The sequence below is a fragment of the Chelonoidis abingdonii genome, chromosome 9, assembly GCF_003597395.2.
Source record: "Chelonoidis abingdonii isolate Lonesome George chromosome 9, CheloAbing_2.0, whole genome shotgun sequence".
Classification (NCBI taxonomy): Eukaryota; Metazoa; Chordata; order Testudines; family Testudinidae; genus Chelonoidis; species Chelonoidis abingdonii.
In genome coordinates, this window is record NC_133777.1 from 31,302,226 (window position 1) to 31,316,800 (window position 14,575).

Sequence of the window (14,575 nt, forward strand, 5' to 3'; positions counted from 1 at the left end):
GCAGCTGTGGCTGTATGGGAAGGAACAATAGGGACATGGAGACAGCTCTTTCTGAGCTGCAAGGTCTGCTCTGCAAGGAAAAGTCTCAAACATTGCCTCTTATTTGAAAATCCTCCCGAACACAGATAGGTAGATCAAAAAAAAGAAGTCATGTACAGGAAAATCCAGATGTAAAGCAGGGCCCGGGCCCAAGCCTGGCCCCCTACATACTGCAGGCTGAGGCAGGCAGCCTGCAAACGGGAACTCGGCCTGTTCAGGCCCTGCAGCCAGCTGCTCCCTTCCCCCAACATTAGCCTGTGCCGCCTTCGCAGCAGTAGAAACTTCCTGTAGCTCCTCCTACCTGCAAGTCACACAGAGAAAATGAAACTATCTGTGGTGCTTCTGCTTCGCAGGAAGCTCCTTGTTACTCTCCCTTGGCCACAGTAGCAGATAGACCGTCCCCGGAGCTCTGGCAGGAGCTGGCCGTGCATCCGCTCTCAATGCAGGTATTTTATCTTTTACTCATCTTTGGGTGTTAAGAGTGCCACTTGTTTCCCAACTACACAGAGGGGGTGGGGGAATTCCTACATGAGACTACCCCAGCTCCCCACTGTTTGGAGGCCATTTCTGGGAGAGACCCACTTTGGGGGCACGCTCTGCTCCGGATAGGATGGCGCAACAGTCATCAGCATTGTGGCACAGCCTCAGCACGTAACTGTCCTGTGATACCGGTCTGCCATGATGCGAGAGGGCAAAATGCTATGGTTTCATGCACCTCTGTATTTCTGGAGGGTCCCCTTAACTTCCTGCACATGAGGCAAGCAAGCCATGAATTTGGGACTATCCCAGAAATATTGAGAAGGCTGGATCTAGTGCCCAGGATAGGACCATGAAGTTAGCTCTCAGAGTTGGCATCCTACTTGTGCATGTTCCTCTATTACCTGTCTGCCTCCCTCTCTAGCTGATATCTCAAAGACCCAACCTGACAAAGTTGCATTGTAATTCACTTCAACAGGAACTGGTTGCTAGATTTTTCAACAACCACAAGCTGAAATGGGTCTGAAAAGCAGCACACACCTCTGAAAACAAACCCACACAACACCCCATAGGCCATACTCCACTCACCTGGCAACCCACGTCCCTAGGGCTAATATTCCCAGCAGGGGAGGGGCTGAAGTTTGCTCTGCAAATTTGCTGACAAGGAACAGAGACTAATTTTTTTGTAACTACTGCATTGCCAAGGCTGGAGCTTCAGCCCCATCTCCCACCCATCTGCACAGCAGTGTAAAATCCTTGTTGTTGCACTTGTTGGTGTGTCTGTTCTATATTAATTCTTATGCTGCGCTCATTGCCATAGTATCTGAGCACCTTTCAGAAGTGCATTAAGTGACTAACGTATGTCATGTGGTGTTTGAAGCTAATGCTGCCCTTCCAGCAGATCTTAATACAGAGGTGAAGAGACTCACACGTGGCATGACAGTATGCTCGGGCTGAAGGGTAGCATTACAGCCCTATCTGGACTGAGATTCCTTTCTGCTGGGAGAGATGGCTCTTCTCCATCTCCTACCACTAAGGGATAATTGGAGTCCTCCTCCAAACTTTGTCCAAGGCACAGAGTCCTGCCTCTGCTTTAATAGCTGGTGACTAGTTGGCAGACACAGTAGGGAAGAGGGGTGTGGTAAACGTCTGTCTCAGATCTGGACTTTAGCGTCCAAAATCTGGGTGCTTACCTGAACCTCCCCCAAGCTCACTACCAGCTTGGATTTTACTTCGCTGCCACCAGATAAGATTTAGGCTCTTATCAGCCTGGTTCCCCAAATACTCCTGGGGACCCCTCTGTGGCCTCCAACATTCTTGGGAAGACCCCCCGACTCAGAAATCTGAGTCTACTGTAAGAAGGAAAACCCGGCTCCGGTTCGGTCCTCTCTACCGGCGTCCTGCTCTTGAATGGGGGGAATTGAATGGGCGGATCTCCTTACATCACAATACCCCTCAGAAACCTTGATCTCCTTTCTCTCCAAAGAGACGTTTCAAGGCACAGGGAAAACTAAAAGTGATTCTTTCTCTCCTTCCCGTAGCCTGTTTCCGCCCTGCGGGATGATAGGAAAATAACCACAGCCTGGCTTTCCCTCTCTTTGCCATCACTAGGATAGAAACTTCCGACAAGTGTTTAAAAAGAATAACTCTTATATAAAAAGAACAGAAATTACAGAACAATAATTCTTGGCATTAAAGATCAATACAGGCTCTTGCTTATAAGACAGATATTGAGATAACCAGTCTGATTTAAAATTAGCCAATTCAGAGATCGAGTCCAGCAAATCAAACAATTCAGGTTAATAAACCAAATCAAAGGGGCACATCACAGCCGACTCTTAACTTTGTTCCCGGTTTTGCTAACTACACGACTTTTAGTAAATATTTGAGCGTAAGATGGGCTTAGAAGAAAAGTTGTTTTCTCACAAGCGAGGAAAACAAAGAAAGACAGAGAACAAAGCCAAAAACCTCCAGAGGTTCCCACCCTTACTTTTGAAAAATCCGGTTTCCTGATTGGTCCTCTGGTCAGGTGTTTGGTTCCCTTTGTAAACCCTTTACAGTAAAAGAAAATTAACCCTTACCTTACCTATCTACTTATGACAAGGGTGAGATGGTTTTGTGGGAGTTGGGGAGTTGTGAGATCTCTCCATATTAACCCCTGGGTGGCTTGGGCGAGTCACTGAACTGCGCTGTGTCTCAGTTCCCCATCTGCAAAATGGGGATAATAATTTTGCCCTGGCTCCCAGGACTGGATAAAATAATCTTTCCATGGTGAGGTTTTATACTTGAGGAGTGGGGACAGTGTAGACACCCAGGAGAGATAGGCATGCAGCCCTGCTGCATGCAATGTCACTGTGAACTGTGTTCTGTAATAAGCCAGTTTGCATGATGTTGAGGGCCATGAATTCGCAATATGTAGGCACAGACATATGAGTGCAATATTCAGGGGCAGGATCCAGCAGCCTCCCCTAGGCCTCTAGTCCTGGTCCACCCCATCACACAGGCCATATTCCACACAGCACAACATTTCATAGTTCCCTTTGTTCCCCTTCACCCTTCCTCAAAACACAGAAACAAGGGGATGCCTGGGGAAATTGAAAGGTGGCAAATTTAAAATGGATAGAACGGATTTAAAAAAAAATACACTACATGGTTAGCTTGTAATATTATTACTGTTACACAGAGACATCTCTGCCCTCCCCCTGCTCCGCCCTCCATCACTCACTGGGGCTCTCAGCAGAGCAGCACAGCATTGGTGACCCCCAGGGTCTCTTTCTCTCTCCCAAAGGTGATGGAGGAAGAATTTCAATTCCTGCTTTGCCAGCGGTGCCAGAAAGAACCCAGGAATCCCAAGCTCCTGTCCTGCCTTCACACTTTGTGCACCGACTGCCTGGAAGAGAACAAGCCCGTTGGCCACTGCCCCATCTGCCAGTCTCCCATCCCACAAGTCAGCGGGATCCCAGACCAGGACAACCTGCTCTTCGCCAATCTGCAGGCCAAGCTGAGCACCTACCAGAAGATTGTCAGCAGCAGCAACTTGGTCTGTGACCGCTGCAAGGATCTGGCTGAATTCTGGTGCTCTGAGTGTGAGGAATTCTTTTGCATCAGATGTTTTGAGGCCCACCAGTGGTTCTTGAAGAAGAAAAGCCATGAAACCAGGAAGGTGGGAGATCTGAAGGCAGAATCTTCCAAACAGTTTCTGCAGGGAGCAAGGAAGTCCAGAATCCTCTTCTGTTCCAATCCCACCCACAATGACCAGAACTACATTGCAAGGTAAGAACATCAATCTGCTATGGTTTATTCCCACGAAGTTGTGAGCACATTGGAAAAGGGTATGGGAAGGGAGGGTCTGTGGTGAAGCCAGGTCTGGGAGTCTAGGGAATTTAGGACCCTTTCTTCTTGCACCAAGATATGAAGGTAATGCCCATTGACTTCCGGAGGAGCTACTTGAGTCATGTAGCAAGAATATGGCCCTTGGGTTCTATTCTCAGCTCTTCCACTGACCCACTATGTGACCTTGAGCAAGTCAGAGCTGTGATGAGTTGGACCCCTCTTCTGGGATGCCGTCTGATGTACTGGGGTTTCACTGAGCCCTCCTGCTCCACCAGCCTGGATTCTCTCTCCCTGTTTTGTTGAATTAGGCTCTCCAGTCTCTTGCAGCACACACACAGAGGTAAGGCCACACCCAGCTGCAGACACAGACTGAAGCCAGCTCTGTGTGAGAGGATTCACCCAGCACTCATGTGCACACCCCATTTGGGGAATAAACCCAAAATAATATTGTCTTGCGCTGTATAGAAAGGTCTGCACAGCACAAGCTCTAAAAATTCGCCCTCTCCCTCAATGTGAAGAAAAATATGCACAACTTCTTGCCGTCTCCCTGTCCCCAGGTAGAAATTGTACAAACTGAGTTTAATAATAGACAAAACAAATGTATTAACTATAAAAGGCAGATTTTAAGTCATTATAAGGGATGGCAAACACAGCAAAGCATATTACTGAGCAAATAAAATACACATACTAAGTGTAAGATCTTAAAGAAAGTAGTTTCAGGAAGTAATTTCTCACTCTAAATGTTACTTTAGGTAAGTTGCAGAGTTTTTGTAGCTTACAGTTCCAGTTATTTCTTCTTACAGACTGGACCCCTGTCTCAGTCTGGACTCACCCCTGCCTTTCTCCTCAGGATAGTTCGTCTGTCCCTTCAGGTACTTTCAGCAGTCTTTCTTCTTGGGTAGGCAACGGAGGAGAGTCAAGCTCAACCCCCTCCCCAACCCTTAAAAAGGATTTCCCTAAGTTCGGAATCCTTTGTTTGATCCCCATCCCACTACAGTGGAAAAGTACCAGCAGTGTCCAAGGGGGTATTTTTCATCAGGTGACATTATCACCTGACCTTATAGTGTCAATGCAGCGTCCCAGGAAGCACCTCAGGAAGGTGGGAGATTAGTATCTTCAGAGTTCTATTGTCCTTCTTAAATGGGTCATTCAGGAGGATTGCCTACTGTTTGGTGGACGTTCCTCCCACTTACACACACAGATGTAATTGTTACATAGTCAATATTCCTAACTTTAGATACAGAAATGATACATGCATACAAATTGGATAATCACACTCAGTAAATCATAAACTTGCCAATGGTATATTACATGAGCTATCTTACATAAAGTATATCTTAGTTATGCCGTATTCATATCATAACCATCTTTCTATGCAGAATATAGGGTGTAACGTCACAACAACCTCTTCCTGTGCCTCAGTTTCCCCATCTGTAAAATGAGGCCAGCTCTTTTTCAAGTGGCCTTTGCACATTCCCACCCTTGCTTCAGGGTGTCAGCAGATCGCGACAGGGTCAGGCTTGAATTTGCATCCCCCTGCAACTCTAACAGTGTCCCAGGGCTGCTCTGCAGCAGGGACCTTTGGGGGGAGGAATAGCTCAGTGGTTTGAGCATTGGCCTGCTAAACCCAGAGTTGTGAGCTCAGTCCTTGAGGGGACTGTTTAGGGATCTGGGGCAAAAATCTGTCTGGGGATTAGTCCTGCTTTGGACTAAGTGACCTTCTGCTGATATTCTGTGATCTAAATTCATGAGCCCTTACTGCTTGAATTAAAAGACCAGGGTCTTTAGTCTGGAGGCAAGAGGAGACTCAAACTTCTACATGTGGTTCAGTAACAAGGGTGACAAAGTATGTGTCACACACCCCATTGAGCAATCAGCCAGGTACATTTTGGGATTTCCCTCCCACACACACTTCATCTGACACAGGGCCCATTGACCACTGCTGGAGGCACTGGCTTGACACACCCTCTGGGTTAGTATGAGAAAGCCTCTATTCCTAAAGATCCCATGGAGTCTTACAAATTCCTTATGCATGTGTCACATGGAAAGGGATATAACCATGGGTGGCAGGTACAATAGGCCAGGAGGGACTAAGGCTCCCCAGCGCAGCCGCTGCTGATCCTGCCACCAAAACCCTAGGCCATGGTGGCTCTACCTCTTCCCCTCACTGCTGGGAGTGGGCTTCTGCAGGAAGAGTTTGCTTATTTATTATGCACCATGCAAGTTCCCAGGCACCTGTCTGCTTCCGAGGTCCCTGGGACTCTCCAGGGAGATTACTGATGAACCCAGGAAGCTGAGTAGCAGATACTGCCTCCTCAGCTGCCCTGGAACTTGCATGGCTCATATAAAAGCTCAGCATTCTCCACTTAGCTGCTCCTCTCCAACACTCTCCGCCCCGCCCCATGCCACCACTCATACATTCCTCCTCTCTGCTCTACTCTGCTCAGCCCCCACTCCCACTCACCAGTCCCTCCTCTTCCCCTACTCAGCCTCCAATAGGAGGAGGGATGTGGCAGGGAGGTGGGTGGGAAGAAGAGGGAGGATGTGGTGAAGGGGTGAATGGGGAGAGGAGAGGAGGGATGCACAAGGGGATGGGGATGACTAGGGAAGAGGAAGGGAGGAGGGACCAGCGAACAGAGGTGGGGGGCCTAGTGGGGACAGGAGACAGAACCAGTGGGGCTGACTGGGGAGGAGGGGGGAAGGAGAAGAGGGTTGAATAGGGTGAGCAGGGGAGCCAAGAGCGGAGAGAAGGGACTGGTGAGCAGCGGCAAGAGGACTGAGCAGGAAGTGGGGAGAAAAGGGACTGATGAGTAGCGGCAGGGGCCCAAGTGGTGAGGAGGAGGGGGGATGGAGAGGAGGGATACCTGCAGCAGGGGAGGAGGAGGTGGGCCTGGGACAGAGTGGGGGTGCAGTGTGGGTGAGGCCACAGGCAGAAGAGGCAGGACAGGGAGCTAGCCTCACCGAGGGGAAGCTTCACCTGCCAATCTTGCATATAACACATGTGTAGTAATCTATTGTTGCCTGTACCAATCACTAATTAAATTCCCGGTTCTCTTAGAGAACAATGGTTTGATTATTCCTCCCATCTACCCAGCCCTGTTTCTTTGGTTGCCTGTAGCATTTTAAATCACACTTTGGGGTGGAATTAATTGGGATGCCGTCAAACTGAAAAGTGACAGGCATGAAAAGAAACAAGACTGGGCAAGAGGAGAGAGAATCTCACCTCACATTTCTCTGCACGTCTCAGATTTGCTCAGGCTCTAGGTGTCTGTATCCCAGACCCCACAGTTTTAACCTCAGAATGGGCCAGATTCAGATCCAATTTGCCCTATTATAAATGCAGAATGACTTCATTGTCACTGATGAGTTATGCTTGGCTTTATGCAACTCTAACAGAGATCAGAATCTGGCCTGGTGAGATTACTGCAAATGAGAAGCATGTGTTGCATAGACATCCTGGATATTCTGTCTTGCTTACTCACTGGGTGCAGCTGGGCTAATGACTGCCAGAACAGTGCAGCTGAAATCAGTGCTAAGATATTAGGGTAGATGAGACTAAAGCATTTTCACCACCAAGTCATGGAAATCTGCTCAGCATAACCTGCACGGTGAAAGTAATGACTGAGTCCTGGGTATGCTGCAGCTGACACCATTAGTACCATTCCTGCAGCTGCACCAGTATATCCTTGCAAGGAGGGCTGGTCCAGTGCTTAGGGGACTAGGCTAGGGTCTGGGAGATTGGCGGTGGGTGTCAAATCCCTGCTTTACCACAGACTGTGTGTGACCTTGGGCAAGTCTCTTAGCCTTTCTGTGCCTCAGCTATTAATTTAGCTGGTACCTACAAATAGTTGAGTGGGAGGAGAAATGGAATCAGAGAGGCAGGGATATACCGTTTCTCATCAAGAGCGAATTGCCAGCTTCTACAAACAGCTCCTAATGAATCACCTTATAGCCTCTGGGTGGCTATGGTGGGCTGCAGATTTTCTCCATTTGTCTTCTCTTTGCAGACTGTCCCTTTTCTGGACTCCCTGAAAAACAAAAGGCATCATCCTCAGCTGGTGTAAATCACCAGCACAACTATTCCCATTAATACCAGCTGAGGAGGATCTGTCCCAGAGAATCTCTAAGGAATTCCCCCGAATGGGAAGGGAATTTCCACAGGATGCAGCTATTATCCCATTATCTCTCTGCTCTTCTTCTCTATGTGCCAATAGGGAATGCTTTGTTAAGGATATGCCAATGGCCAAATATTTGAATCAACCCTCATAAGTCTGACTGCCAGTGGGAAACTTTGGAGATCTTATTTCTCCTTCTCCTCCTCTCCTCCACTTTTCACCTTTTCCCCTGCACCTCACATCACAATAGTATTGGGTGGAAATGGTTTTCCATTCCACTAAAATCTTTGAGAGTTTAAAACTTTTTCCACATCTGAATCAGGACATAAAGTCAAAATCTCAATGATTTTTCCAAATCAGAAAAGGTTTCTGTTTGCGTAAATCAAAACATTTTGTTTAATTTTTGACCTTTTCTTCTATTTATAAAGTTCTCTCTTTTTTGACTGCAATTAGCTTAATTTTTTTTTAGATTGTTTTGGATCAGAAAACCAGAATTTTTCATTTTGAAAATGTTGAAACTAACCCTTTTGAAACATTGCTTGACATTTTGTCGAGTCATGAAATTCATTTACATCGATCCTGTTTGTGAACGGTTTCACATGGGACTAATTGGCATTTTTTGATGAAAAAAAATTTTATTTGAAAAAATCCCAACCAGCTCTAATCACAAGGCTCAGGATGTGGCTACAACCAAAGGCCTTGCCCCAGCCCCAACTGTAGCCCAAGCAGTGGGTTGTGGAGAAGATGGACTTCTTAGTATGCATTCAAATGAAACTGTATTATGTTTGCATCAGTAGTATCTACTGCAGAGGATGTTTAAAGCCCCTCTGCTGTTCCTGCGCGCTCCTGGATAGTGAGCACTCAAAACTCTACTGCAACATCCGGACGGAAATCGAGCGGAGGCAGGAGGAGCTGGGGAGCCTGAGCGAAGAGCTGAAGAGGAAGAAGGCCCACTTTGAAGATGTCTATAAAAACTTGAAGGGCAAAGCTGACCACATGGACAAAGTGAGGACTGAAAATCAGGAGCTGATCCAAAAGAGAGTCGAACAAATGGTGAAGCTGATTCGAGAGAAGGAGCAGGAGCTGCTGGGGATGGTGGACAGGCAGCACTGCCTGGGGAACGAGGACCTGGTGGCGAAGCTGAACCAGATGGAAGCAGTGCTCAAAAGGATGGGGGCTGGTGAGCAGCTAGTGGAGAAGATGCATCTCTACGCGTCGGACCAGGAAGTGATGGATATGCAGCCCTTCATCAAGGAGTCCTTAGAGGAGCTCATGAAGCTGCAGCCTCTGGCAGTGGGAGCCAGTGTCCAGGCTGGAGACTTCGCCAAGTGTAAAGCCAAACTCCAGGCTCTGTTTGAAAGAGTGACTGGGGAGAAAGGTAAGACGCTTTCACAGACCTGATCTATGTGGCTCCTGCTGGAGTGAGATGGGGTGGTGCTGGGTGGGATGGAAGAATGGCTGCATGATGCCATGTCTAATTGATGGTCCTCAATGTACCACCTGCCCTGCCTTGCTACCTACTAATTACCCTACCTTGAAAATGGCGCAAACTATTTTCCCTCTTGCAAAATGCGCCCTGTGAAATCAGAGGAAGATGTTACACTTTGGGACAGCTACGTTAAAACCCACAAAATATCAGTGTCTCTCAAGTGTCCGGAAGTTCTTTCCTCTGCATGATTGGCTCTCATTCAGCTAATGGTGCTCTAACTTTCAGGGTTCAATCTCAATCCCATTCCCCTGATTCGCCATCTCCCCATGCCATGGGTCCATCATTCCCACCAGTGCAAAGTGGGTGGCAACAGCTCCCTTTCTGATTCCCTAGCCTTTTGCATCTACTGATGTAAAGGATGGCCTGAGGTGCTGGACAATGGAGAATCCAGCCTGTGCGCTCCAGTTTTGGGATTGCAATCCATAGCACTCCGACGCAACTGGGCCCGCCTGTCAGCTAGTTGGATGACTTAAGAGCTAGGAGTTGCCCCTTCAGAATAGGAAGCTGTTTCCCAAAAGCAGGGCTTCAGTGTCTCGAAGGACTCAGGACCGCCTCCTCCAGTTGAGGCCATTCCCACATCACTGCAAGCCAGGTGGCAACTCTCTGCTCTGTTCAAAAGCAGGCGGCCAGATTCACCCCTGGTGTAACTCCACTGCAGTCAGTTCCACTAGCAATGAGGTTGGTCTACAGGTAGCATCACTCAGTGGTTTCTGCCCCCTCTCCCCATGCAGATATGAAGACTGTTAGCGAGGATTTTATGACGTGCTGGTTTTACTGCTGTGGTTCTGCTTGCTGGACTCCCAGCTAAGATAGCAGGCACCTATGTCCCTGGCTTATCCAGAACCTAGCAGTCAGGCTTCTGATGAGAGATAGGGAATCAGAATGAGAAGCAAGCCAGTTCTTACTGTTACAGGCCCTTCGCAAAGGCCACTCCAGCTCAGCTGCTTGCAGAGCATGGGGACACTCTGCTGACACTGTATTTTCACTGTCTCTGAGAACAGCCCCACCTAGCTCAAATCTTTCTCCTTCGTAGATGCTGCCTCCTGCGCTGCCCCAGCAGCTCCAGTGACTGAGATGTCTTCAGCTAAGGACTGGGTGAGAGGAGCTATTTGCGTTTGCCCTTATCAAAGGGGTAGGGAGAGCTCCTCCCATGCCAAGGGCTGGGGGAGGCACTGATTCTGTAGTTGCTTCCACCTGCCACACTGGCTGAGTTTACATGTGTGATGGGGGGTAAGGAGTGCTGAGCAGGACTAGGAGTGTGGGGGGGACGTGATTCTGCAGTGATGGGAGCATGGCTGCTGCGTCCCTCCCACCAAGTGCTAGGAGGGGAAAGGCCGAAGGAGGAGAGCATGTCTCTCATTGTGCTGAAGCCTGTGGGTGAAATTCTGTCCAGACACCTAATAACAGAGATCCCCCGGGGACCTTCACCACCGTGCAGTTCTACTCTATGACATTCTGTCCTTGTCCCCATCTCCCGCTCTTGGGGACAGGTCTGTTTCATGCTGCTCCCTTCATCTGGAAGAGCCCCCCATTCTGCCCACATTCAGAGACCTCTTCCTCTTTTCTTCCACATCCCTTCTTCCCACCTCATTCTGTCACCACCCGCCACTCGCTGGCCAGGTGCTGCTATGCCTGCTCCACCTCTCACTGGTTGGTCTCTGTAATGGCGTCACACATCCTATACTGAGCCTAGACAGAAAGGAGAGGATAGTCTTTCCTGCTTACAGGCAATCAGCTTGATCACATACCTGCATAGCTGCCAGAACTGCCAACCCTGGAGACAGGCAGCCACACCTGTGACCAACAGAGAAAATGACCTGGTATAACAGGGAGAGAACAGAGAGGGAGAAAGAGGCAGAAAGGCCTGAGATAGCCAAGGGGCTACAGACCCACACCAGGCAGCCTCTGAGAAAGCATCCAGGAGACAGAAAGAGAGTGCATACTCTGGAGTTGAAAGGCTAATAGAGTCAGTTTAAGGAGGGAGTTCATGGACTGATCTGATTGAAAACAAACTGAAGAGGGTCTGTTAGGAGAAGCTGAGACCCCTAGAAAGGCCACACAAAGAGGTGGTAACATCCCATAAAGGCTGTAACCTCCTTTGGACCCAGACCGTGGCCTGGCTTTGTGCTTCACAAAGCACTGTAGCCCAATGGTGCCCCTATAGAAACAACTAAGGAGACAGAGAAGCACATTTGGATGGGTGGTCCATGAGGTTACATCATGCCTTCATAATGTCAAGGAGAGGTACTGTGGCCTAGTGGGTAGAGCAGTGGATGGGGATTCAGGAGATTAGGATTCTATTCTTGTTTCTGTGGCTGGGTGACCTTGGATATGTCATTTTCTCCTTTTCGTGCCTCAGTTTCCCCATCTGTAAAATGGAGATAATGCTCCTCTGTAAAGAGCTTTGAGATCTATTGATGAAAAGCATCGCATAGCAGCTTGGTATTCTAATGCCATTGACTTCAATGGGTCCAGAATGTCACCCATAGGATTAAGGCCTGCAGAGACCATTGGATCATCTCATCTGACCTCCTGCACAGCCCTGGCCAGAACATTGTTGGGGCCTGTGCCAGCCTGTTATTCCCAACCTCTCCAGGGCTGCTTGCCGCAGCACGTGCTCCCCACAGTTGAACAGGTACTATGGCACATATGCCCCCTTTGTTCAGCCAATCACCATTTAGTCCAGTGCCTAGTAGTTTCTCACTATGACTCTAGCCAACTCTTTAGTGGTTGATCCCCTCTAGGGGTGGTGAAATGTCTAGTGACGCAGGATGCTGATAACTATAGAAAAGGGTCAGCCGTCTCCAGTCCCTTGGGATTCAGACCGCTTTAAACCACAGCATTTAACCCCTCTGCTGGGGTGTGTAGGGGAACCCAGACCCACCCACTCCTCTTGTTTCCAGTCCATGGACCCTATACGAAGCAGTTAGAACTGGTTTCTCCCAGCTGGCTTCCAGAAATTAAAAGAAACAGTCGCAAGAGTGAAATGTCTTCAAGCTGCATGGATACTATTTAAAAACACCATAAGAGAGGTGCAAACTAAATGTAGACCACAAATTAACAACAACAAAACAGTAAAAGGATCAAAAAAGTGCCACCACGGCTAAACAACACAGTAAAAAATGTGGTAAAAGTTTAATTGAACAGGCCAAAAAAGAAATTGGCCTGTTCAATTAACTAGCAAAAGACACAAAAACTAATAGCAAAAAAAATCTTAAGTACAGGAAGACTGCCAAACAATCAGTGGGGCCACTGGATGATCAAGGTGCTACAGGAGCACTCCAGGAAGTCAAGCCCCGTGTGGAGAAGGTAAATGAATTCTTTGCACCGGACTGCACTGCAAAGGATGTGGCCTCCCACACCTGAGCCATTCTTTTTAGATTACCAATCTGAGGAACTGTCCCAGATTTCAGTATCAGTAGAGGAGGCTTTGGAACAAATTTTTAAATTTAAAGTAATAAATCACCAAGATCAGATGGTGTTCACTCAAGAGTTCTGAAAGAACTCATATGAAATTGTAGAATTTCTAACTGGGTATGTAACCTAATGCTTAAATCAGCCTCTGTACCAGATCACAGGAGAATTGCTAATGTAACACTGAGGTTTTTTAAAGGTGCCAGAGGTGATCCTAGCAATTATAGGCCTTTTCTACGCTGGCAAGTTACTGCACAGTAAAGCAGCTTTCTGCGGTGTAACTGCCAAGGTGTACACACCGCCAAGCCACTTAGTGCACAGAAACTCCTCAGTTGCAGCGTTGCAAAAAACCCACCTCGATGAAGCTGTGTCTACACTGCCACTTTCAGTGCTTAAACTTTAGTCGTTCAGGGATGTGAAAAAAAATAACCCTGAGCGACAAAAGTTTTAGTGCTGAAAAGCACCAGCATAGACAGTGCTTTCTCATCCGGAGCCACCTTCAGGGTGGGGTTTTTTTATTACCAGGAGAGCTCTCCCCTGGTAATAAAGCATGACTACACAGCCCATGTCATAGCGCTGCCTCGGCAACATGGGTAGTGTAGACATATCCTGAGAGTCCTAAGCCTTAAAGCACAGAGGCCCCAGCACTGTATTGGCAGTGTAAACACATTACAGTGCAGAAAGCAATCAGTTGGCCTCCGGAAATGTCCCATAATCTCTCAAATGACCACTCTGCTCATTGTTTTGAACTTGGCTGCCCTGGAGACATGTGCCCCTCCCCTTTCAAAGCTCTGTTTCTGGCAGCCATTGCATGCTGCGCTGATCTGCTCTGGGACACAAAGCAAACCATTGATGTGGAACACTTGTGCTGTTGAACACAGAGGCAGGTTGGGAGGTGTGTGTGTGTGAGAGAGAGACAGAGACAGATTGCTGTGTGGAGAGCTGGGGAGGAAGGCAGTGGCTGATGGCGGGGGTTCCCCCTCGCCCTGCCTCAGAACTTGTTCCTTCCTGCCGCTGTCTGAACTTACAAGACAGCAAGCTGACACACTCACTGCCCCCCAAAACACACTGTCTCTCCCCCCTACACACACACACACACACACACACACACACACACACACACACACACACTTACTTTCCCGCTCCACCCCCCACTTCAGTTGAAAAGCAGCTGGCAGTGTAGTTGGATGCCCATGGAACAATGGGATTGGGAAACCTGCATCATGTGATGCTGTGTCTGCCCCATGAAGCATTGTGAACCCTTCCCAAAGCACTCTGCAGCTAGTTTACACAGTGGGATAGCTACAACAGTGCACTGCTCTCTTTGCCATTGCAAGAGTTGCTAATATGGATGTGCTCCACCGTCACAAGGAGCGCAGTGTGGACACACAACAGCAGTTTAATTTCAATACTTTAATAAAAGTGGTATACCCTGTTGCGCAGAAACTTTCCAGTATAGAAATACCCACAGGCTTGTAAGCCTAACTTCAGTATCAAGCAAACTGGCTGAAACTATAGTAAAGAAGAGAATTATACATGAACACAATATGTTGGGAAGAGTCAACCTGGCTTTTGCAAAGGGAAATCATTAGAATTCCTTAAATGTATCAACAAGCATGTGGACAAAGGTAATCCAGCTGATATAGTATACTTGGACTTTCAGAAAGCCTTGGCCAAAGTCCCAAACCTAAAGCTCTTAAGCAAAGTA

The 14,575-nt window shown here is 48.0% G+C and overlaps 1 protein-coding gene across 3 annotated transcripts in view; it reads left to right on the forward strand.

Moving 5' to 3' along the window:
* Positions 1-333: 333 nt before the first annotated feature.
* Positions 334-14,575, forward strand: part of PML (PML nuclear body scaffold) — a 40,133-nt gene continuing 25,891 nt past the window's right edge. For all 3 annotated transcript variants that reach the window (XM_075069311.1, XM_075069312.1, XM_075069313.1), the window contains exons 1-4: positions 334-485; positions 3,305-3,789; positions 8,759-9,342; positions 10,487-10,548. In XM_075069311.1, coding sequence (XP_074925412.1) covers positions 480-485; positions 3,305-3,789; positions 8,759-9,342; positions 10,487-10,548 — 1,137 coding nt within the window. In that variant the 5' untranslated portion in view covers positions 334-479. The remainder of the gene's footprint in view (positions 486-3,304; positions 3,790-8,758; positions 9,343-10,486; positions 10,549-14,575) is intronic.